The 26,109-nt window shown below is 37.6% G+C and overlaps 1 protein-coding gene across 4 annotated transcripts; it reads left to right on the forward strand.

Moving 5' to 3' along the window:
* Positions 1 to 3,618: 3,618 nt before the first annotated feature.
* On the forward strand, positions 3,619 to 26,055 carry LOC139635789 (integrin alpha-L-like). 4 transcript variants are annotated; one of them, XM_071503246.1, is made up of 25 exons: positions 3,619 to 3,756; positions 5,767 to 5,884; positions 6,809 to 6,900; positions 7,952 to 8,034; positions 10,798 to 10,909; positions 11,057 to 11,187; positions 11,340 to 11,482; positions 11,676 to 11,826; positions 12,198 to 12,333; positions 12,424 to 12,497; positions 15,421 to 15,526; positions 15,651 to 15,781; positions 15,935 to 16,077; positions 16,271 to 16,421; positions 16,793 to 16,928; positions 17,019 to 17,071; positions 18,017 to 18,134; positions 18,987 to 19,129; positions 20,258 to 20,404; positions 20,524 to 20,721; positions 22,018 to 22,148; positions 22,348 to 22,505; positions 22,606 to 22,772; positions 24,713 to 24,829; positions 25,467 to 26,055. In XM_071503246.1, exons 1-25 carry the CDS (start codon positions 3,699 to 3,701, stop codon positions 25,482 to 25,484), a joined length of 3,015 nt encoding a protein of 1,004 aa, XP_071359347.1. In that variant the 5' UTR covers positions 3,619 to 3,698; the 3' UTR covers positions 25,485 to 26,055. The 4 variants fall into 4 exon arrangements, with proteins under 4 accessions (XP_071359347.1, XP_071359346.1, XP_071359348.1 ...); XM_071503245.1 differs by lacking the exon at positions 17,019 to 17,071 and adding an exon at positions 17,310 to 17,383; XM_071503247.1 differs by lacking the exons at positions 16,793 to 16,928; positions 17,019 to 17,071.
* The last annotated feature ends 54 nt before the right edge of the window (positions 26,056 to 26,109 follow it).

Below are 26,109 nucleotides of genomic sequence, written 5' to 3' on the forward strand. Positions count from 1 at the left end.
ATTAGATTTTGGTGATCAGAGGTCAAAGATCACAGTGACCTCAAAAAATACAGTTTTAGCCTTGTCAATGCAATAACATCTTGGGAACTTCTCTAGGGAATCTCTTTATATTTTACACAAATTTCCATTTGGACTCAAAGATGTACTGACTAGATTTTGGCCATAACTCACTAATTCGTATGATACAATTTAACACAAATATATTCAAAAATCGGATAAAATGATAAAGTGATGACATTTTATATCCAAATGGACAAAGGTCAACTTCATTGTGACATCAGAACGTTTTGCAAACACACTTCTGGCCATTATTTAATGATGTAACTCAGGAAGGGGAGATTCAGAGCACATTTCCTACAACTTGGTTGGTTGGCAGAGGCATACAACCATGAGGCAGTGGGTCTAGTCTTATTTCTGTACTCCTACCCAGAAGTAGTCTTATTCAAGATCCTGTGGGAGTATTTATGTAAAGCAGAGGGTTATGTATAACCCAGGAGGGCACATTTGTTGAAGTGAGCAAAATCTTTCGTCATAAATATTTTTGAGATCAGCACAATTTTTTCGCCTCCCATTATTTGTGTGTGTATGAATTTTTTGTGCAGTATTGTGCTTTCATTTTGTTGTATATTTTATGCTCTTTATTAGTAAAAATAAGAACTGAGAAAAAACACTGTCTGGGTGAGTACATACATTTTGTATCCAAGTATTTCCATGTTTATCAGTGTACAAGCTAGTTTCCAAAAAAAGTTGGGACACTATGAAAATTGTAAATAAAAACAGAATATGATGATTGGTAAATCATGTAAACCCATATTTAATTGGAAATAGAACAAAGACAACATATCAAATGTTGAAATGGTGATTGTTTTATGAAAAATATATGTTCAATTTGAATTTGACGCCAGCAACACATTTCAAAAAAGTTGGGACAAGGGCAACAAAGACGGGAAATGTTGTGTAATGGTAAAAAACAAAACAAAACACCTGGTTGAATATCTTACAACTATTAGGTTAATTGGCAACAGGTCAGTAAATGACCTGTTGCCAATTAACAAAAAGGAACGAGGAACAAGGCCAAAAACCAATAATCGATGGCTGTGATCGTTGGGTCCTCAGGTGGCACTGCATTAAAAACAGATACTATTCTACAGTGGAAATCATTGCATGGGCCCGGGAACACTTCTGAAAACCACTGTTTGTGAACGCAGTTCATTGCTGCATCCGCAAATGCAGGTTGAAACTATACCATGCAAAGAAAAAAAAACATATCTAAACATGATCCAGGAACGTTCCCAACTCTCTGGGCCGAAGCTCATTTAGGTGAAATTAAAAACTGTCCTGTGGTCTGACAAATCAAAATTTCAAATTCTTTTTGGAAATTATGGATGCTGCATCCTCTGGGCTAAGGAGGAGAGGGACCATCCAGCTTGTTATCAGTGCACAGTTCAAAAGCCAGTATCCGTGATGGTGTGGTGGTGCATTAATGCCTGTGGCTTGGGTAGCTTGTACCTCTGGGAAGGCACCGTTAATGCTGAACGATATATACAGGTTTTGGAGCAACATATGCTGCCAGTCAAACAACGTCTTTTTCAGAGAAGGCCTTGCATATTTAAGCAAGACAATGCCAAACCACATTCTGCACATATTACAACAACATGGCTCCATAGCAGAAGAGTGCGGACGCTAAACTGGCCTGCCTGCAGTCCAGACCTGTCACCCATTGAAAACATTTGGCTCATCATGAAACGAAAAATACAACAAAGAAGACCCCGAAATGTTGAGCAGTTGAAATCATATATCAGGCAAGAATGGGACAACATTTCACTTTCAGAAGTCCAGCAACTGATCTCCTCAGTTCCCAAACGTTGACAGAGTGTTGTTAAAGAAGAGGTGATGCAACACAGTGGTAAACATGTCCCAACTTAAACATGTTGCTGGCATCAAATTCAAATTGAGCAAATATTTTTCTTAAAACAATTAAGTTTCTCAGTTTCAACATTTGATATGTTGTCTTAGTACTATTTTCAATTAAATATGGGTTTACATAATTTGCACATCATCGTATCCTGTTATTATTTACATTTTACACAGTGTCCCAACTTTTTTTGAAATGGGCTTGTATGCTGTGTTGATTTAGCTATTGAAAAATAGCTTTGCCCACCAGTTGCCCAACAATTGCCTATCAATTGCATAGGTCCACACAGGTGTGGTTCTTCTGAGAGGTCTTTGTTAAGAGTGTTTTTAAAAGCTATTCTGAATCCCTAACCTAAAACCCAAAAGTTCAAGTCAAGAGAAACTCCTTCAATTTATGCTTCTCATATCTCCTTTCATTTTTATTCAATACAAATCTGAAGTTGCAAAATTGCATTAAAAATAAATGCAAGGAATCCTTTATGTTTTTAAACATACATGGATGGCATCTAGCAAACATCACAGCCACATCAGAAGTGACGATACAATAACCCACTAGCAGTTCAAAAAAAAAAGTCTGAAAATGTTTACCATAGTTGGAATTAGGATTTCTCTGCTGGGTGCCAAACTATGCAAATGTATAATCACAATGCTTTTGTCACTGTACATATTGAAATTCATGCATTGTAAAAATGTTTAATACACAAAGTTTACCCCACCCCCTTCATGTTCAGGCATAAACTTGGACGCTTGAATTTCAAATGTGACCTCAAGTGAAACCAGATGTGGTGATGATAGTTGTTCACTGTCTGCAGGAGCGTTGGTACCCAGGATAAGCCTCATACTACCACTTTACTCCAGACATCCCAGTTAGGGGGTATACAGCATATAGAGTGTTGGCATGTGGTCTCAAACTTTTCAAAGGGCATATAGCCTAAATAAAGTGCTACATCCTGTAACAGCTAGTGTGGTCACAGACTCTTATAATAAATTAAGTTAATTTTTTTTTTTACGTTTTAAAAACATTTACTCCTGTGTCAAATTGGCTAGCCCTAATAATAGTATATGTGTATATATACGACTATACAGCACACATAGGCAGAACAGGGTGAAACAGGCAGAAGGTCTCAAAACAGCTACAGACTACAGGCAGAATTTGTGGAGTAGAAACAGAGTACAGGGTATTGGATCACTGTCAGGGTGGAGTCAGACTAGGTGAATGGGAAACTCTGGGGCCCTCTGGTGGACAGATGAGAAATGGCAAATTCTGGAAAGTATGGGAGTACAACAGCCAGAGGAGTGAAGAGTTCTGAGGTTGATAGAGGAAGAAAGACAAACAAACATTTTCTCTATTCACGTGGTAATGTTCATAACCTGGGGCGCTGGTGTGTTAAGGCAAAAAAGCCTTTTCTGTGAATCTTGTTTTGTCCTTTTCATTGGCAGGTTTGCCCATATGAAAGAGGTATGGATGGACATTTAAATACCGGACATTATGTATTTAGTTTGTAGTTTGGCGTTCACTAAGTAATTCATTATACTGGAGTTGAAACCAGCTATCACTGAGACACACAGAACAAGTGAGTAAAAAGTTTATTTTTCTTTGTGTGGGCCTCTGTTTGTGACCAGAACAGCTAAACTGAATTATTCATATAAAGTTAAAAGCCCGCCTCTGCTCACCCAAAAAAAAAAAAAGACTCCTCTTCCTTTAGCAAACTTACCCTCCCCCTTTTCCAGCCCCTCATTCCCTGTAATCATTTTCATAAAGTCCCTTAATCTGGAGAAAACTGATGAAAAAGATGCATGTGAAGAACCTCATTGTCTGGCTCACCTACACAGTAGCTGTTGGTAAGATCTAAACCAATATTCACCTACAAAAGTAAATAGAGGATACAAGTATCATGACTGTGATGGAAGCCAGAGTCAAGGTGTGTTTAGTCTAACTTAATGTAAAGACTGAGGGCAAGAGAGAACAGCTGAAAATCCATAGACAAACATAAATGTTGATACATCAAGTTTATGGCCTTATGAGGAGTGACATGCTAAAATCAAGGCTGCAAACAGGATTTTAGGAATACTGAAGTCATGAGTCTAAGTTCTGCTAGCAGCATATTTTTAATCAGGCTTTTTTCATGTCAAATAAGTCTCAACTTCTTATGTAATGGCTGAAGGATATGATCTTGATGAATGATATCCATGTGCCAAGGTCTTTTGCAGGTCTTCTGTTGCATCTTGTATTTCTTTCTTTCTTTCTTTCTTTCTTTGTCTTCCATTCTCAACTATTCATTTAATGCATCACTGATGCCTCAATAATTCTTGTGTAATTTCTTTTTGTTAAAATGGAGGTTGCTAAGCTTAAATAAAAAACTCAAGGTATGATGAGACAGAGCAGTTTAATGAGAGATCTAATATCTCTTGGTTTTTTCCCAGATGGCCTTGAGTCTTGTCTCTTCCTTGTGCTACTCGCAGTATTTGCTTCAAGTCACTTTATCTCCGTTTTCAAGAACAATTGCCCTAAAATAATTGAAAGTTTGCTGGCAAATCAACATAAATACAAGCATGATCATCATCTTTTATTGTCAGTACTGTGGACAGTACAGTAAACACTGACATGAGATGTGGTAATCGGGACATTGTAGTAATAAGGAAGGTGGACAAGAGTCAAATGAGCAGTTAAATAAGGTGAAGTGAGTTCAGCAAAATCTCTGATCCAAGGACAGCATCAACTGCCCAAAAAGGACATCATCTGCTATTCGTTGTTAGCTTTTTGGAGATCTAGAATCACTTGATGCATTCATTAACCAATTGTTTACATTCCAAAGTTCATACCCTCCTTTTAAGGCCTTATAATTGCTGTCTGCCAGTAAATGGAGAGGGGTCATTTTTACCACAAGCTTGTTTTGAAGGGGAGCAAAGGAGAAGGTCATCCACAAACTGAATCAGAGTGCTCCCAGAGAAAAGTACAAAGTGCTTTTGTGTGAAATCCTAGTGAGCCAGTTATGAAGTGAGTGGGTTGATTGATATTATATAGACACGCAAGGCTGCGTTCTTTCTCCTCTGCTCTTCTCCCTCTACACTAACACCTGCACCTCCAGCCATCAGTCTGTCAAACTCCTGAAGTTTGCAGACGACACCACTCTCATTGGACTCATCTCTGATGGCGATGAGTCTGCCTACAGGTGGGAGACTGACCGTCTGGTGACCTGGTGCAGGCAGAACAACCTAGAGCTAAACGCTCTAAGACAGTGGAAATGATAGTGGACTTCAGGAAGAGCCCAGCCCCACCCACCCCCATCACCCTGTGCGACTCCCCTGTGGCTACCGTGGAGCATTTCCACTTCTTGGGAACCACAATCACAGAGGATCTCAAATGGGAGCTGAACATCAGCTGCCTTTGCTGTTCCTTGTTCATAGTATTTTCTGTAACCAACCAACTGCAGGATTGACAATCTGCTTCCTCTTTACACCAGCACGCACGTGCCCAGTACATCCGGTGGGCATGTGTGATAGAATGGACAAGGATTATTTCTGAGCTAAAAGGAGGGCCTGCAGATTGATGGACAGAGAAGGTGAAGAGAAGGGAACAGAGCAGAAAGAGGAATAGTGGTGGCAATTTCAAGAGGAGAGGGAAGGACTCAGGAGAGAGGAGGAAGGGAAATGTGTTATCACTGTACAGAGACGTTGTTGTTCATGGTTGATGCCTTAACCTCAAGGCCACAGTATAACCTGCACAAGCACCATAATCATTTTATTCTTAATTGGCATGTGCACAGTTTTAGCCAGTTTTTGATCAAAACATTACATGAGATTAAATGTTAGGAAATTCAGTTAAACATAATTTCTTTTAACAAATTTCAGCCATCTCTGCATCTTTGGCTTTCAACATTGACACGACAAACCCTCACATCTCTACTATGGAACAAACTGATTTCCCTAGAAACAAAGTGCTTCCATTCATGTTTGGCAAGAACAAAGGGTAAGTACTGTTGTTTCAGGTCGCTTCCCTTGACCTGGGACTCACCATGATTGTTCACCACTAGTTCTGACTATCTCTTTGCAAGTTGACATCCATTCACAATCTAGGCAGAATCATTTACTGATATCAGAGGCCTGTGCTATGAAGCAGGATTTCTGGTTAGCAATGTAGCTTCATCACTTGGCTTTTCACGGTTGGGACAGTGGCTTATTTTTTCTCTTCTTACCAGGGTACAATGCCATAGTGACTTATGCTGCACACCTTACCAGCTCCAGAGCAATTGAACTTCAGAGAATCAGATCAAAACTTCTCAACAGCCCAACTACTGACCAATTACTGAGTCATCAGTCCTACAGGATCCCGACATAGACAGAAGACGTTACAATTAAGTGTCAAAGAATAAAGAGCAATATATATTTTTAGAGATCAGTCGGATTGTTTTGCTGTTGGCTTGGCTTTGCATGTGTCCACTCTGGTTTTAAAACAGAACTTCAAATGGAGGGAGAGTTTATCACACTCATTAACTACATACAACTATTGTAGCCTATTTTTAATTGAACAAATATTCTTTAATTGCAACAGAATTCCTGACAGTGCTCATACTTACTATCCTAGTTGGGCTGTTACCAGGTTTTGATCTGATCCTCTGAGGTTAACCTGCTCTGGAGCAGGTTAGGTGTGCAGCAGAAAATACTGTGGAGAAAACCCAGGGTCAAACCTTAAGTTTACCTGCTTCATAGTAGAGGCCTCAGAGCAGCTGTCAGTACACACGGCTGTGGCTTTTTATAGGATAAACTGCAAAGATCATTAACTCCCTCATAAATTCCATGTGTATGGGTTTTCTCTATATGTGCTGTTTCTGGTCCCTGGTATTGATGGGACCTAGAAAATTACTGTTATCATAGCTGTTAACCTCATCCACAGGGCAGTGTTCACTGCAGCCCAGCAGCTAAATGGATCTGAAGAAACATGCAAATTTGATATAAGCCAAACTTACCAGTGTCTCCTTTTGCCAGGTACATAAATATGTTTTTCGAAAAATGACACAATTTTCAACAATGTATAAATACAGATGAGTGATAAATTAAAGGAAACCAACACAAAGCGTTATAGTAAGGTGTAGGTCCTACACCTTACTATAACACTTTGTTCCTACAGTGTTTGTACACTGTAAGAACACCATGAGCTTCCAGAGCAGCTTTATTACTTCTTGTTACTTCTTTAACTCTATTGGAGCGATGAACACAGACGCCAAGGCCATAGTATATGATTCCCACCATTTTCATCAAACCACTCGACTATCCCTTGTAACCTGTAATAAAGAATTTGCATTTGTCAAGCATTGTTCAGGGTTTCCTTTAATTTATTACCTGTCTGCATAAAATATAAAATGAAAGCATGGGCTAAATCCAAATGTTCATCCTCCTGGATTTGCAGATATCAGTCATATGTGCTGTGACATGTGGGAAACACCCACCATCATCAAAATAGTCTGCAGAGGCATTTTACTTTGAGGAGATAAAACGCATTATAAGATAGGACATCAGACCCTAATCATCACTGTGTAAATGCTGAGAGGTTGATCTCTAATCTAATCTCAGAAAGTTTCTCATGACAGTTCATAACAGAATTCCCAATAGCGATGAACATGCAATATCACACCTTACTACACAGGTACCTTTATAGAGTCAAAGTGTGCCCCATGTCTCACTTAATATCAGCTGGAATATCCACTATCCACAATTATAAGCAGGTTTAGGTAATAGGTGGATGGCTAAATGGATGGATCTAAACTGAGTTTAACTTAATGCGTTTTTACTGTGATTATTATAATTATTAATATTACCCTAGCTATACTAAATGTAGAAGTTGCAGTTGTATGACTTATGGTCAGTTTTTGATAATCTGCATTGGCCATGTGGATGTCATGGCCTGTTAGTTCCAAACTCTGTATGTGCTTGGAAATATACATATCCATATACATACATTTGGATTAAGCCATGTTTTGCACTGTAACTGAATGATGGCAATTTTCTGAATAGCACTAATCAGATGCTATTGTCACAGAAATTCCCTTTACAGACAAAACAATACCCGTCAAGTACTTTCGACTGTCGATGGCTGAAGACTCCACACTCTACCAGTTGACTGTAAGAAAATCACAAAGCTCAATCAGTTGCATTTAATTGGAAATACACTGTCTCTGTGGCATTGCTTCAAAATACTGAACGAATCAATATCATGAATCAAATTTCTTTGGGCTGATCTGATCTTGGTTGGCATTGCAAATGTGCAAGATGCAGTCACGAAACTTTACAGGTGTGTAGCTGGGATGAAGCTGATAGCAACAGTTGCCAAACAAATTCATAATATTTTTTAACAGCAAGTTCATTTCATCATGCTACTGTAGCAGTCACAAATGAAAACAGACACATAACATGTAGCATTAAGTTACTTACACATTGAGGAGAAGAAAATCAGTTCTGAGTCAAGCTGGAGCCCTTAAGCAGCTTGTAGCGTTCTCCATATGGGTAAAGACAGGGTAGTACAGTCGGTCTCAAAAGACATTCAGCCTTGGACTTCATCTACACTGATGGAGCTGGCAAAAACTTAAGTTTCGGGACTTTTTAATGGTCCACTGGCTGACCGCGATTTTAACCGGTGCTCCCCATGACTGGTCTCATGTCTTTCTTCGTCTGAGCCTTTTCAGATGAAAAAGTGGTTTCTTAAGTGCAGGAAATTGTCACTGCCACCAGAACGCTGTTGCTTTCACCTTAAGACTCTATACTGTACTGTATCAGCTTGCATGTAGGCAGTGCCTGTGTGTTTACTGTAAATGGTGGTTGAACAGGAGGGACTGAAGTGAACAAACATCCCACATTTCCAGCCTGATTACCAAAAGAGAGAACACAGAAACTCAGATTACAATACACACAGAGGGGGTGTGACTTAGTTCTACGCCGCTCAGGACACCGTTACTCCACTATATCTTTACATAGAAAATAGTTGTTTACTGCTATATTATTGTTTAAAATCTCATTAAATCTCATATACAACCTGCAGGAGCCTGTTGGACATCCTGTATTTAACTTCATCAAGGCAGGACATAATAAATGGACTGAGAGCTTTTCTAGTGTTATTGACCGCTCAAAGCGCTTTACAGTGGAAGCCACATTTACCCAAGTTCCACCTAGAACCAGGGTTTAAACTACAGGTGGGATTGGGGGGGGGGGGGCGACTCCCCTGATTAAGACTTGGAACCCCCACCCAATAAAGGTAAAAACAACAGGTCGGGGGTTTAAAACATTTATATATTCTGGTTACCTGTAATTGTAAATATTACAGTATATTTCCCATATTCATGCCTGGAGGAATCGATTTATGATTTCAGACACCCCTAAAGTGGACCATACCATTTTTTAACCTTGAAGTTAGTTGAACATCTCTTCTATCCGCTTCACTCCATCCGTGGCTCACAGGGGTTAAATTGGGCTTGACCCCGTCGTAGTTGAGCTCCATCTTCTTCCATATCATAACATCATATCACACTTATATTTTTTTAAATCTCCCAGAAAATCTAATAGTACATGAGCAGCTTATACAGTCCTTAAAGGTGCAAATAGCACTATTTGACCCTCAGTAAAATTATTTTGCTCCATGGTAAGTTTAAGGTCGCTGCGTGAAAAGACACTGACAGTGCACAGACAGACAAGACAGAGCAGCAGCAAGTCCCCCCCAGCCCCACCCCGGAGAAAAGTTGACCCCTCTGATTGTTGTTGTATGATTCTCAATCTGCCTAGAACCATTTAGAAAAACACAGCAAAACAGCCCAGGAAATTGTGCAGTCCCCACAACAACAGTTTTCTGCTAAGTTCTGCTATCATCAAGTCAGAGTCAGTAATAAGGCGATTTAAGAACATAAAAAAATAGTTAAGTTGTAAGTGTGGGCCTGACACTTTGCAAAGTATATAAAATTTAGTAGATACCCCCTAGTGTAGCAGCTCACTTTAAATACTCATATTGTGTTCCTATTACAGCAGAGTTGATCACTGCTGCAGACTACGGATATTTTCTCTGGCTTGCTATTGGAGAACTGGCATGCCACTCAAAACCTCAAGACAATAGGATATGTTAATTGTCAAACCTTAAATACTCTTTTATCCAGATGCACGAAACTTCTATAATTTCAAATATAAAACATGAAGCCTGAAGTGTAACAAACTTTCTAAGTGTTGTTTGTTGTTTATCTGTGAACAGCAAGCAAATGCTAACCTAGTTAGGTGAGTTTTGGTGACCGATGATTATTTGATTCATTTTGCAGAATAGTCACATCCATAATCCATCCTCGTTCCCGAGTCCAGTCCACCCCTTTAATGGAAATTTGTTAATGATTGGACACTACAGCTAATTGGACTGATTACACTACATGGCCACTGTTTTTTAAAAGGACAAGTAACAGATTCAACTCTGGTGTAATATCATCACAAAGTGTAGATTTATCTTCATACTTTCTGAATTCATCAGAAGCTAACAAAAAACAAATCCATATCTGCCAGAGCCACTGGAGTCCAAGGGTTTGCCACTTTAGTCATTATTTAACCATGCCATCCACATAAATATCTACACTAGCAGCGTGGCTCATGGCAAAGTTAGTCCAACCTGTTGGTCCAGAGTGAATTATCTCAACAACTATTGAGATGGTAAAGACCTTCATGCTCTAATCAGGATGTATTGTAATTGCACCCGTGATCTCTTAACTCTTCCTCTAGTGCCATCAAGAGATCAACAGGTCATCCATTTTATTTTTGATCCTGCAGCACCAATGACATTTCCATCAGTCTCAGCTGCATTTTTGTGTTTCGTGCTAGTTAGTTAGCATGCTAACATGGACGTTCTGTTATGTTTTGATTAAGGTTTGCAATTCCAGTGAAGTCCATGAATGTCATGACATCTCCTATCAAAATAGTGCGTGTTACAAGATGGCAGATCATCTTCAAGTCTCCTCTTTCATATCTGCTTTCCAAGGTAAAAGATATTTGAATAGAGTAAATTTCTCAGACTCCTTGGTTACAACATCTTGTTCTTATTGCACGTTTTTGCATGTTTTTGCCCTACTTAAATCTTCACTTAATATATATATATATATATATATTTATGTTTGTTTTTTTTCAGAATGCACAAAAAATACCGTGGACCTTGTTTTCCTTGTTGACGGTTCAGCGAGTATGACTGGACAAGAATTCACAAAAAATAAAGATTTCATAGTGGATATAATGGACAGCCTTCAGAACAGATCAATCAAGGTTACTGCCCTGCTGCAACATGAAAGCATTCATAGCGTTTATTTGCTGAATTATACTGTATATACATAATATTTTGTAAAACTGTATTATACCAACATATATGTATATATGTAATGCATATTATTTTATTATTATTATTATATTTTTTCTAGTTTGCAGCAGTTCAGTTCTCCTCAAATTACAGGAAAGTTTTTGACTTCAATGACTATCAAGCTGGTAGAGCTCTTGATAAACTTAAGGAAGAGCCCCACATGAAGAGTCTCACCAACACATACAGAGCCCTCAAATTTGTGTTGTAAGTTCAGTTACATTACACATACTGTTCTTAAAGTCTTAAACGAATTGTTCAACAAATAACTTTAACCTGTTGAGTACCACATTAACACTATGATCATCTTATTTGTTGATGTAGGTAATTCATTCATATTCATAGCTGGAGTTTTGTTTTATTTTGAACATTACAAATGCTACATTTACATTTGTTTCAGGACTGATATCTTGGAAAACCCAGACGCTGGTGCCTCTCGAGATGCTCTTAAGGTTCTGGTACTAATCACAGATGGAGATCCCAGTGATACTGACAGAGAAGGGATTATTAAAAGATACGCTGATAAAAATATCCTTCGCTTTGTCATTGGGGTAAGCTGTGATATAATATGTCTCATTATTCTGTCTTTTTTACCCAATGGATAAAATTGTTGATTACATGATTAATCAAGTTACCTCAGGGGTCAATTCAAGGAACTGTTCTGTTCACTGTTTTGCAGATGACACACAGTCATACTTGTCAGAAAAAAACAACAGTTCAGACATGGTTTGACCAGCATGAGAACAATTACATATTTTGTCTTTCAGTAGTACTGTAACAATCATGGCCACGCTCGGCCTTAAATTGTGAAACTTTTATTGATCCCAGTATTGAGTCCAATATTGTGCAAAACTGTGTTGTTTGTCTTTCTGACATCAGCCTTGGAGATACTCAATAATTTCAAAAAATATTCTGATTTCAGGTCAGAGTAGCTAAGCTGGACAAATTTAGAGCAATTGCTTCAGAACCGACAGAAAAATATGCCTTCAAAATTGAGAACTATGACGGACTCACAGGAATACTGGAAAGCATGCAGAAAAGCATCTTCAAAATGGGAGGTGATGTTTAATTGTTTATTTCCTCCTCTGTACAATAATGTTGTTTCAAAAATCATGAAAAAAGCTGAACTAGTTTTGTCTCATATTTAGGCCCCCGTGTGGCTCGGGCAGGAGACATAACTGGTGAATTGTCTCAGAGTGGATTCAGTGCTGTCCTCCATAATGTGAGTAAAGTTAAAAAGACAAAATTTGGTCACTTTCGATTCCACATCTTGAACCCATAACTGCAGTAAATCATCACAGTGCTTTCTAACTATTCATATATACAGGTGCAGATAAACAATATCTTTAGACAGCAAAGTATTTCATCGCGTTCAGAATCAGAATCAGAATCAGAATCAGAATCAGTTTTATTGCCAAGTATGTTTCCACATACAAGGAATTTGTTCTGGTGATTGGTGCAATTGGAGGTTCTTGGAGGTTCTTGTAAACAACAGGTTTACACAGTTTTAGTTTCAGCCTGTATGTGGGAATCAGGTGGACCATCACATGGTCAGAGTGGCCCAGTGCAGCCCGGGGGACGGCGTGATAAGCACCACTGATTGTGGTGTAACAGTGGTCCAGAGTGTTCCCCTCTCTGGTCGGGCAATTAACAAACTGTCTGTATTTGGGCAGTTCGTGACTGAGGTTACCTTTGTTAAAGTCACCAAGGACGATAACGAAGGAGTCCGGGTTGGTCCGCTCCACACACAGTATCTGCTGTGGCCTGTAGTGGGATATAAACACCGACCAGGATGAATGAGGTGAACTCACGGGGGGAGTAGAAGGGCCTGCAGTTTATGATGAAAGGATCACTGTCTGTATTTTCATAAATACTGTTTTCATAAAGAGTATTTATGAAAACAGTTTCATAAAATATGATTCAAGTCAGGTAACATGGCAGACAACACCCTTGTTGGATCATTACTTATCTGCCATGGCATGAGTGAAGTATTCACCTCAGCAATATCTTGGTGTTTTTAACTGTGTTGAGAACTATGTGCCCAGACAAACGGCTCAGCTGATACAATCTGTTCACACTGGAACACACTGGAAAAAAGTATTTCAACTGTGTTGTTAGATAGTAGAACAAGCAAAACAGGAAATGCAGAGAGACAGGAAAGTATGACGTGCAAGAAATATCCCTGGAATGGAAGTCATGATTATGGATCAGTCAATATGTTTTTTAAAGGCTGTTCCTTATTATTAGTAATCAAGATCACCCAAAACAATTATTATTATTATTATTATTCATCTTTATTTTTTCAGGTAAATCCAACTGAGATTGGACTATCTTTTTCAAGAGAGACCTGAATGTACATTATAAAAATGTAATAAAATAATTTATGAACAGATAGTCCAAAAATAATTTACAATGCAATTTAAATAACAGAAAATGAAATTAGAAAACTCTAATAAAAAAATGACACACAAGGAAAATTTTAAACGTATGAAATGACAAGATTGTAAAACACAGCCATTTTTTCAGTGGGGAAAATAACCTCATCGGTATTACAATCTGTAGCGAGAAGGTTTAAAATCTTGTTTCTAAATGTGGATAACTTATTTAACTATCAATTTTAAAAATACTCTATAGCTTATTCCGTGTGCCTGGGGCAAAAAATCCAAATGCAGTCTTCCCAAAGTCAGAGTTTGCTTTAGGTAAAGTGATATGCCAACACGAAACTACTCTGCAACATAGGGACACTCGCTGTGGTGTCCAGGTGTTTCTATTATTTTGTCCACCCCATTTAAATTCATGAAGGCAGGCTAAATAACAGAAACACCTCTCTGTGTAATGTAATACAGCTCCACACATTACATCCTCCAAAATGAATTATCATACAGTTAAATCAACAACTGTCTAAACAATTTTATGACAAACTTAACATTATAACTATCATGACAGAGGAATTGTTACAGGACTGTTATATTAGACTACATCATTAGTAATTATCAGTCGTATGAACAGGCAGCAAAGTGTCTGACTGGAATTAATTGGTTGCTTTTGGTGCTGTCCTAATCTGGGAACTGATACACCTGGTAGCCTAAAGATGCTCCTTAATAATTGTAGTTTTATTATATATTATTATTACCATATAAGATGTTTTTACCCCTCCCCCTCCTCATCACTGAAAATACTCATTTCGTTTTACTCATATGTTACAGTAGAGTCAATCACTGCTGCAGGCTATGAATATTTTCTGTGGCTTGCTATTGGAGAACTGGCATGCCACTCAAAACCTCAAGACAATAGGATATGTCAATTGTCAAACCTTAAATACTCTTTTATCCAGATGCACAAAACTTTTAAGATTTAAAATATAAAACATGAAGCCTGAAGTGTAACAAACTCTCTAAGTGTTATTTGGGAGCATCATATGCACAAGTCTAGATCATTCGATCACTGATTTAGACTGAATGATAAAAGTCCGACAAGTAGCTAAGTATATGCAGCAAGCACTTTGTATATATCTGTAAACAGCAAGCAAATTCTAACCTAGTGAGGTGAGTTTTGGTGACCAGTGAACATTTGATTTATTTTGTGGAATATTCACAACCATAATCCATCCTTGCTCCCAAGTCCAGTCCCCCCTTTAATAGAAATGTGTTAGTGATTGAACACTTAAACTAATTGGACAGACCTCACAATATTTTAACACAGTTTTTTTACCAGTACAAATAACAGATTCAACTCAGATATAATCTCACCACAGAGTGTAGAATTTATTTTCATACTTTTAGTATCATCGGAAGTTCACAAAAACAAATCCATATCTGCCAAAGCCACTGGAGTCCAAGGGTTTGCCACTTTAGTCATTATTTAACCATGCCATCCACATAAATATTTACACTAGCAGCGTGGCTCATGGTAAAGTTAGTCCAACCTGTTGGGCCAGACTGAATTATCTTAACAACTGTTGAGATGGTAAAGACCTTCATGCTCTAATCAGGATGTATTGTAATTGCACTGTTATTGCAATTGTTTTATTTCTGATCCTGCAGCACCAATGACATTTCCATCAGTCTCAGCTGCATTTTGTGTTTAGTGCTAGTTAGTTAGCATGCTAACATGCTTAAATTATGTTCTGTTATGTTTTGATTAAGGTTTGCAGTTCCAGTGAAGTCCATGAATGTCATGACATCTATCAAAACAGTGCATGTCACAAGATGACAGATGATCTTCAAGGCTCCTCTTCCACATCTGCTTTCGGTAAAAATATTTGAATAGAGTAAATTTCTCAAACTCCTTGGTTACAAGATCCAGTTCTTATTGCATGTTTTTGTCCTGACAAATTTTCTACTCAAATCTTCACTCAATTTTTTTTTTTTTTCAGAATGCACAAAAAAGACTGTGGACCTTGTTTTTCTTGTTGATGGTTCAGCAAGTATGACTGGACAAGAATTCACAAAAAATAAAGATTTCATAGTGGATATAATGGACAGCCTTCAGAACAGATCAATCAAGGTTACTGCCCTGCTGCAACATGAAAGCATTCATAGCATTTATTTGCTGAATTATACTGTATATACATAATATTTTGTAAAACTGTATTATACCAACATATATGTATATATGTAATGCATATTATTTTATTATTATTATTATATTTTTTTCTAGTTTGCAGCAGTTCAGTTCTCCTCAAATTACAGGAAGGTTTTTGACTTCAATGACTATCAAGCTGGTAGAGCTCTTGATAAACTTAAGGAAGAGCCCCACATGAAGAGTCTCACCAACACATACAGAGCCCTCAAATTTGTGTTGTAAGTTCAGTTACATTACACATACTGTTCTTAAAGTCTTAAACGAGTTGTTCAACAAATAACTTTAACCTGTTGAGTACCACATTAACACTATGATCATCTTATTTGTTGATGTAGGTAATTCATTCATATTCATAGCTGGAGTTTTGTTTTATTTTGAACATTACAAATGCTACATTTACATTTGTTTCAGGACTGATATCTTGGAAAACCCAGACGCTGGTGCCTCTCGAGATGCTCTTAAGGTTCTGGTACTAATCACAGATGGAGATCCCAGTGATACTGACAGAGAAGGGATTATTAAAAGATACGCTGATAAAAATATCCTTCGCTTTGTCATTGGGGTAAGCTGTGATATAATATGTCTCATTATTCTGTCTTATTTACCCAATGGATAAAATTGTTGATTACATGATTAATCAAGTTACCTCAGGGGTCAATTCAAGGAACTGTTCTGTTCACTGTTTTGCAGATGACACACAGTCATACTTGTCAGAAAAAAACAACAGTTCAGACATGGTTTTACCAGCATGAGAACAATTACATATTTTGTCTTTCAGTAGTACTGTAACAATCATGGCCACGCTCGGACTTAAATTGTGAAACTTTTATTGATCCCAGTATTGAGTCCAATATTGTGCAAAACTGTGTTGTTTGTCTTTCTGACATCAGACTTGGAGATACTCAATAATTTCAAGAAGCATTCTGATTTCAGGTCAGAGTAGCTAAGCTGGACAAATTTAGAGCCATTGCTTCAGAACCGACAGAAAAATATGTCTTCAAAATTGAGAACTATGATAGACTCACAGGAATACTGGAAAACTTTCAGAAAAGGATCTTCACATTGGGAGGTGATGTTTAACTGTTTATTTCCCCTTTCATACAAAAATGTTGTTTCAAAAATCATGAAATAACATGAACTAGTTTTGTCTCATATTTAGGAGACCTAACTGGTGAATTGTCTCAGAATGGATTCAGTGCTGTCTTCAGTAATGTGAGTAAAGTCAAAAAAACAAATGTGGATACATTCAAAATCTACATCTTTAAGCCATAACTATGATATATCATACAGGTGCAGATAAACAGTATCTTTAGAGGGAAAAGTATTTGATCATATTCATAAAAAGTATTTACAACAAGTTTCACAAAACATGAGTTAAAGGTCCTATATTGTGTAAAGTGAGATTTTTTATTATAAAAGCAGGCCTAGTTTTAGCAGGTCTCATATTTAGGCTCCCGTGTGGCTCAGGCAGGAGACATAACTGGTGAATTGTCTCAGAGTGGATTCAGTCCTGTCTTCTATAATGTTAGGAAAAGTCAAAAATACAAATTTGGACACATTTGAAATCTTTAACCCATAACTGCAGTAAATCATCACAGTGCTTTCTAACTATTCATATATACAGGTGCAGATAAATAGTATTTTTAGACAGAAAAGTATTTCATCATGTTCATAAACAGCATGTTTAACAACAGTTTCATAAAATATGAGTTAAATCAGGTAACGTGGTGGACAACACGCTTGATGGATTAAATCCTTTCTGCCATGGCATGAGTGAAGTATTTATCTCAGCAATATCTTAGAGTTTTTAACTGTGTTGAGAACTATGTGCCCTGACAAACTGCTCAAATGATACAATCTGTTCACACTGGAACACACTGAAAAAAGGTATTTCAACTGTGTTGTTTGATAAAAGAACAAGATTTTTGGTGTTAGAGGGAAAAAAACATTATTTTTTCCTCTAACAAACATATAATTTTTTTCTCTGGACAGAAGTCATAAAGGGTTAAAATGCTGATGCGTGTAATATTTAGCACTTAATCATGGGGACAACATGAGTATTGCTCATTTGATCTGATCTATTGACTCCGAATCTGATCTGTTGGTAACATCACTTTTGTGTGTGCTCTGACTAGACTTGAATATTTCCGTTCACAGGATACCTTGATCCTGGGTTCAATGGGATCAAACAGCTGGTGGGGCTCTCTCCAAGAGCTCCATGAACAAAAAGAAACACAAATTGAAGATCCACACATTGAGAATGACTACTACATGGGTAAAGGATTTTTTTTTAAATTTGCCTTGGTAATTACCTCTGTCAGTTTGCAATCTAAATAATGGTACAAAGATCTCTGTATTGTAAATCTAGCAAAAATGCATGGGATTATAAACTCAGTGAAAGGGTACTATCCCTTCATATGAAGACATGATATCATTAGGTTTCTTAATAAAATAAACATAATCGGTGAGACTGCTGTAGAAGCAATCCCCAATATTTTCAATATTATTTTTCTTCCATTCACTTTTTTGGCACCTAACTAGTCCCACACTGTTCATTGTAAACATTAAAACACGTGGCTTGAATGGGAGATGACTATAATTACTTTTCAGATATTCAACATTTTGTCAGCACTATCTCCCACAGAAAAGAATGGATGGAATGTTCAGAGGCTAAAGTGGGTGACAGCACACTTAGACTGGAAGAGGGTGTTGAATTGTACTGAAAATCACACATCATTTTTTTTGCCAGAGTGTAGGCAAATTTGTTTTCTTTCACACAATGTATCTATCAAAACCAAAAACATGTCGAGTTCATGCACTCTACATGTAAATTTCACTTCAGACAACCTCATCTATTCCTACATACAAATTTATGCCAACCATGTAGACTCATTTGTGGCATTTCCAGCTATGACGCTCAGCTTTAGCCTTTTTTTTAAGCAGCCAGCAACACAGTTCACCATCAGCTTTTGCAGAATCCAGCAATCTCACCACAATTTCTTCAGAAATTGCATTTTCTATTCATATTTTTGTACTTTAACTGAATGTTTCCAACACTGTAGTATAACCACTTTCATGTGAGTGAATATTTAGCAGATTATGTCATATGTGAATATTGCTGTTGCAGGATACTCTATATCAGTTGGAGAGAGGAATAATGCTCCTCTATACTTCATGGGTGCTCCAAGATTTAAGCACAGAGGGCAGGTCATATTTTTCAGACATGATTGCAAGTACTGGACCACAGCCCAAAGACTAATTGGAGACCAGGTCGGTAACGTCTTGCTTTATCATATATATTGTTAAAAGAAATGATTTCTTGTACTTGAATGAGACTGTTTGAAACACAAAGAATGTCTATCTTTTACTTTACTACTATTTTTGTGTTTGATTCTTCATTGTTTACTTAAAAAGAAGCAAAAAAAAGAAAAAAAAATTGGCTTCATTGTGGGAAAGTTTGACGATTATTGTGTATTTTAAAGTAATTGTCATTTAAATCAGGAGAGTTTGGAATATTTTTCAACTTTGGTGAAAGTTTGGATCTCATACCATATGGAAAATAGATGACATATTAGTGAGCCAAATTTCCTTTAGCTGTTTTCACTAGAATGCCCCAAGCAAAAAGTTTTTTTGGCATTTTTTTTAACCTTTCTTCTGATAGAATGAGTGAAATAGGAAATGCAGAGAGACAGAAAAGTATGACATGCAACAAATATTCCCGGGATGAGAGCCATGATGGTAGTCACCTTCACCATTCAGCCACGAGGGTACCCCTAGGATACCTGCCTCCCCAAGGCTATCTTAGTTTTTAAACCAAGTACCTCTAGACCCTGGATTTATTGTTTGTAATGGGTAGAGAGAAGAACACCAGGATTACCACTCGACATATGGCAGATTATTTCTTGAAATGTGAAACTGTTGGGATATTATTGAGGTGAGGCCACTTAATTAATTTAGGTGTGGTAAGGCTCATTTATTCCAGGTAACCTTGGTGTCCTGAAGTACTTCAAAATCTGTCAAATAGGCTTTACAAAAGGGGCATCAACTTGGTGAGGTTTAAAAAAAATTAATTGGAATATCATCCACATAAAGTGATAAGAAATTGGATGTGCTGTGGATGGTGACTGATTCATGATCCTGCGCAAGTAGCTTTAGAGATAACACAAATAGTAAGGAGGACATAGGGCAACCCTGATGAGAGGACCTAGAGACAGGAAATCTTGATTAGTAGATATTGCTTATCATGACTAGTGCAGTGGGATTATCCCAAAGCGCTGTTTTCTTGAATATAAAATATATGTTTTGTATATGTAGGTCTTTTGAGATTGATAGGACAGTGCATTTCTCTTTTATTTTTTAAATTAATTATGTAAATCCTCTTTGTCTGCAAATTTTCAGGTTGGTTCCTACTTTGGTGCAGAGCTGTGCTCAGTAGATATCGACTCAGATGGTAACACTGACTTCCTTCTGGTGGGAGCGCCACTGTTTTACCAGCCTCAGGAGATGACAGAAGGCCAGCTCTACGTCTACACACTGACTGATGAGGTGGGGGTTGTGATAAAGCCTCAGATTCAGTGTGACACTACTTAGGCTTTCATGAGGTTACTGAGAGAAAATGAACACATTTGTTTTCATCAATTGACCAATGTTCATATTTCCCACAGATGCAACTTGCAAGCGAACTGAATGTGATAGCCCCATCCACAGGTGGATTTGGCACAAGCATATCCAGTCTTGCAGATCTGAATGGAGATGGACTCCGAGACGTTGCTGTCGGAGCCCCCCTAGAGGACGATAACAGGGGCACTGTGTACATCTACCTTGGTGACAGACGCAGAGGGATACGCAGCTTTTTCAGCCAAGTGAGGCAGAGATATTCTGATATGTTTTATCATTTTCAAAAAAAAAAAAAAGAATGCTATAGATAAGATAATAACAGCAGATTTCCTGACAGTCCATCATGCAACAAGCAAGAAAAAAAGATAAATTTCCTCAATTCATCAATCAGTAGTGCTTCATCATCTATAGACTTAGACATTCAGTATATTCTTATATGCCAATAGATAAGGCTAAAACTGACTTTAAAATGAAAATAAAAAGAAAAATCCATTCTCTGTTGCTATGACTGAGATGCCCATTTGATATTTTTATATAATATAAGGCATATTGTTACAACCATCCCCTGTCCAGGGGAACACAGGGAGAAACATAAAGTTTACAAGTTTACTCTCACAAACCAAAACAACAAAGAACAGGTTGGTGTACATTATCAGAATAACACATGTAGCAAAATGCAACAAAAATAACATGGGATTAAGGGAAGCAAGAAACATCAGGGTCTCCAAGGCCAAAATAACAAACAAAACTCCCCACACTATCTAGGAAATAAAACTCAAGTAACCTACAGAGTTGAGAAAATAGGTTAAAAATAAGATGTAGGGGCGACTCAAAAGCCGAGTGGTAAGATTGCATACCACATGACCACATATACTCTGAGCAGGTGGGTCACCAACTCTTGTCAGGTCATTCCCCCTCTCTGTCAGTTCATTTCCTGCCACTCTAGACTGTGCTACCCAATAAAGGCATTAAATACCCAAAAAATAACTGAAAAAACGACAGGGAACCCATACAAAACTTTCTCTGCATTAATAAAGCTGTTTGCCCAATAGAAACATTTGTCACACAGTCAGTCAGCAAGGACAAGAAAGAATCCTACTCACAAGGCCTAAGCAGCAGCCACAGCAACAACATAATGGATTCATAGGCAGCTTGGTGGTCAGGAACACCAGTTCTGGGAGGCTGATATAGATGTCCACTGATGAGGAAGTGACAAACAACTGACAGTGATCTGACACAAGCACTCACTCAAGTAACACCCAGCGCATCTGTCTCTGGTTGTGGTTAAGGAAGGGGTTGTGGTCAGTATATACCACTATAGCACTTGTACTGAAACCCAGATACGCTTTAAAATTTCGCAAGACAAGGAGCATGGGTAGGGTTTCCTTCTCAATAGTGGACTAGTTAAGCTGATGCTGCTTAAAGTAAGAGCACCAGAGATGGATGGAGCACAAGGCCTGATCCAGATTTCTCAATCTCAAATTTACATGGTGAAATATTTACAGAAATCAGTTTCAACTGCCTAATCTCTGTTATTCCAGAGAATCATGGGACAGAATATTAAACCTGGGCTGAGATTCTTTGGACAGGCCATCACTGGGGGCACTGACCTTGGAGAGAATGGACTCCCACGTATTGTAATCGGATCACAGGGCACAGCTATTGTCTTAAGGTATGTCTCAAGTATATCGTATATGAATGTACTGTAGGTAAGTAGAGTATGTAGCAGCATCTGTCTCTATTGCTAATGCAATGCAATGAGATAACTGAAATTGTGGGCTAGTGTTGGGAACCCTGTTCATCCTTTCTTCATACATTGGTATACTGTCATCCTATGTCTTAATTATCAATCTGTAATCAATGTCTTTTAGATCCAGGCCTGTCGTCAGTGTCTTTGCACATCTGTCTTTTCAACCTGAGGAGATAAGCACTGAGCAAATTGACTGCCCAGGCAACACAGATGAAAATTTACCCATGGTTAACTTAACAACCTGCTTTGAAATGGTTGAAACAACAAGGAGTAAAGCAGGTAGGGACGGACCAGAGCCAATAAGGGACTGTGCAAGGTTAAGGGGAGGGGCCAAAAATATTTCTCAAAGTGTAACATAACACCCCGTACCCCTTTGCAGGGACAATTAACTCAGGACTGAACATCTCATACACCCTTGAAGTGGATGCAATGACACAAACATATCGAGGTTTCTTCAATCCAACTGATAAGAAATCTAGGAATCTCATTGCTACCTACGAGCTGAGGGATAAAAACACCTGCCTCAACCACACCATCTACATGCCGGTATGGATATTTTTGTGAAGCCTATATTTGTTATATTTATTTTAAATGATAGCTATCTACAGTCATTGTCAAAATTATTGGCACCCCTGAATTTTAAGTACATAATTCAGAATATCCTCAGAAATAGATGCTAATGAACCAATTTTGTATAACCAGAATATTTAATAAAATGTTCTTAAAACTTAAAAGAGCTTGAACTGACAGCAATAAAAGAGAAACTACCAGCAGACAGATACAAGACACTTCTAGCTGGGTACATGAAATCTTTGGATGTTGCCATTGTTGCCAAAGGATGTGCAACTAAATATTCGTGAAGGGTTCCAACTATCTCAACTGTCTCTGGGGTACACTTTGTGCATTTTTGTTTGAATTATTTCACAATTTTGCAAGTTCTGTTACCGTTGACATTTTATTAATATATTTTGGTTATTCAGCCTTGGTTCATTATCATTTATTTCTGTAGATATTCTGAATTATGTACTTGAAATTCAGGGTTGCCAATAATTTTGACCACGACTGCATCTGTATGGATGCTAATCTCCTTAATTTCCTTCGATCTTTCTATCAATACAACACCTTGAAAGTGGGAGGGAGTTTTGTAAAGCATTCCAATTATATTTGAAACCATGGTCCAACATGTCTGCTTTTGTTAATGTGATCTAATGGCCTGAGGCCTGTACTACAAAGCAAGTTTAACATACCCATATCTCTGTGCTATTTGTACTATGAAGCTGGCTATCAGCTGGCTCGGTTGACTCTGCTTTTTCCTGTCCAGCTATGAGCATGTTCATGTGAAACAGGCTAAGTTGTTAATTATAAGAAATATTGTCAGAATTATAAATAAAGTACTTAAAATATGGTCAAACCTGCAGGTAAATTTGGTGATAGCAACAGCCAGAAGTGCTATTCTACAAAGAGAAATGTAAAGAATATAATCACATAACAAGAATAGAAAAGAAACACAAGAAATAATTTCCAATTATTAAAGTCATGCTAAGGAAATAATGGCCATGATTACTGGCCCGAGACAGGAGTGGCGATCCTCCGTTGTTGCCCTAAATGCCAGCAGGCATAACAGGCAGTAAGTAAGTAAATATATAATGTAAAAAAAAGTACAGGAATTGTGAATATGTGATCCAGATTTAAAAAATAAATAAAGTCATGTCAGACTGTGTCTGCTGCCAAAGCAGAGAGAAGTAGTTAATATCTGAGCTGCAGTGGTCTAACAGCATCAACACTGTCAGGAATCCTGTCAGGATTAAAGGATCTTTTTACAATTAAAATGAAGCTATAGTAGTTATTATGTAGTTTTTTGTGTGTCTCTGAAGTAAACCTGCTCTTGAGCTGGTTATGTGTGCATCATAAGTTACCATGGTGATTTACCTCATTAAACAATGAACCGCAGTTGTAACTTTGAAAACTCAAATCGTGCTTTGTAGGCCTCTGGCCTCAGGTGGCGTTTTATTGTAAACAAACAAGTTGTGTTCATATTTATCATTACTCACTAAAATCCACTGTGTGTTTTCTCTAGATCAAATAAATGTGCTGAATGCATTTCTCCCTCATACCATCAACTCTTTTTATAAGAGTTTAACAATTAAGTTAACAATAAAGTTTCCTGTATTGTTTATATCCATTTTGTGCATACATCTTTTGGTGTACCTGTAAGTGAGTGGAATAGTATGAAAACTTGATAGGGTTGTGTATCATGTCACCCACAATGCATGTGCATATGCATCCTCATCTTAAAAATGTCCATACATAGCTCCTTATCGTTATTAGAGGTAAAACGTTCACACATTACCTTTAATTCTGACACATTTAGTCATGTTTCATTAATTATCCTTAATGTTGGGGATAAATATCTCAAATTATTTTGTTAGTAAATTCTATCAAATAAAAAATGAAATCAAATTATAATGATTGTTTTTACCTTGCAGAAATGTGTGGAAGACACATTATCACCTATCAGCATCATGCTAAACATCTTCCAAGTCGACATGGAGAACGCGAGTGCCGTCCTGAATGTGGACAATAACAGGGAGGCTGTTGTTGAGGTATGTACAGTAAGTACAGCAGAGGTGCAATATAGAGGTTTTTGTTATCGCTACATAGTCAAAATCAGTATTAACGGCTGTTTACTTACCAGTCTGTAAGAAAAGTTGAGTTTAGCATCAAACTTCAGTCCTTCACTGGTCACGAGCTTTCTCCAGTGATGGAAAGCAACCCCAATTTTATCTTGTTTTTCTTCTATTTTTATTACTTCTTTGCTTTCCATCGTCTCCAGCAATTTTTTTTTACTGAAGTAAGCATGCTAATCAGATAGCATCAGCCCATCCAGTCTCATAAGATTACTTTGCAATAGTAAGTCACTGTCGTGTCCAGTTTGCCCTCAGTTCAGCATGAGGTTATGAAGACGTAGCACTAATCTGAAAGCATATTTTAACCTCTTGTAAACACAATTATGTCTGAAGCTAAATGAAAATGAAAAAAGGATCAGAGCTATGCACACTACAAGCATATGAAGAGTGATGATAACTACATAGTTTTTCAAAGATTAATATGAGATGTATGGAGGAAAAAAACACGACCATTTACCAATAATCATTCTGTTCATTCTGTCTGCATTAGCATTTTCTATGACTTGCTCTCTGTTTAAGTTTGACCTGAACAAATAATTTCTGTGTTTCACAGGTTCCCTTTAAAAAGTAACATTGAGAAAATGACATCTGTTTTGATGAACTTGAGATGGACCTCAGGTATGCACCTCTGACAAACAGCAACAGAGCAGAAGAAGAACTCAAATCACTCTGGATTTAAAAAAAAGCCATGATTGTGTTTAAAAACAACATTAATGAGCATATGGCTGTTCCTTCATGCTAATGTGGCAAACTGTTGTATTCTTACATATACACTACAGTTACACCACACAGACTTCTCAATTTTCAGATCAATGCTAATGGTCATGATATGACCTGCTCTCCCGCTCATCTGCACTCTCCTCTCTCCTGTCTCATATATTCAAGCCAACCACTACTTATTCATACCAAATCATTGCGATCAGTTATCACTGTATAATCGGCATGTACCAGAAACATACAATGCACCCTAAATATATGCACAGCATACAAAGTTCGTGGTGTAGTATTGATGAAATGTATTAATTTGTCATTCTGCTTGATGCAACTTCTTTGCAAGACTAGATGGCATCAAAAGAAAAAAAAAAACACTTTAAAGTTGTGTCGACTCTTGTTCATCATCTTAATAAACCAAGCACAAGCCACTTGAGCTGTTTATGTTTGTGTCTACTATAATTTATTTCAGTGCTTTTTGAGCT

This window comes from Trachinotus anak, unplaced genomic scaffold (genome assembly GCF_046630095.1).
Source record: "Trachinotus anak isolate AG129_WGS33_773 ecotype Australia unplaced genomic scaffold, CSIRO_AGI_Tana_v1 ptg000019l, whole genome shotgun sequence".
Lineage (NCBI taxonomy): Eukaryota > Metazoa > Chordata > Actinopteri > Carangiformes > Carangidae > Trachinotus > Trachinotus anak.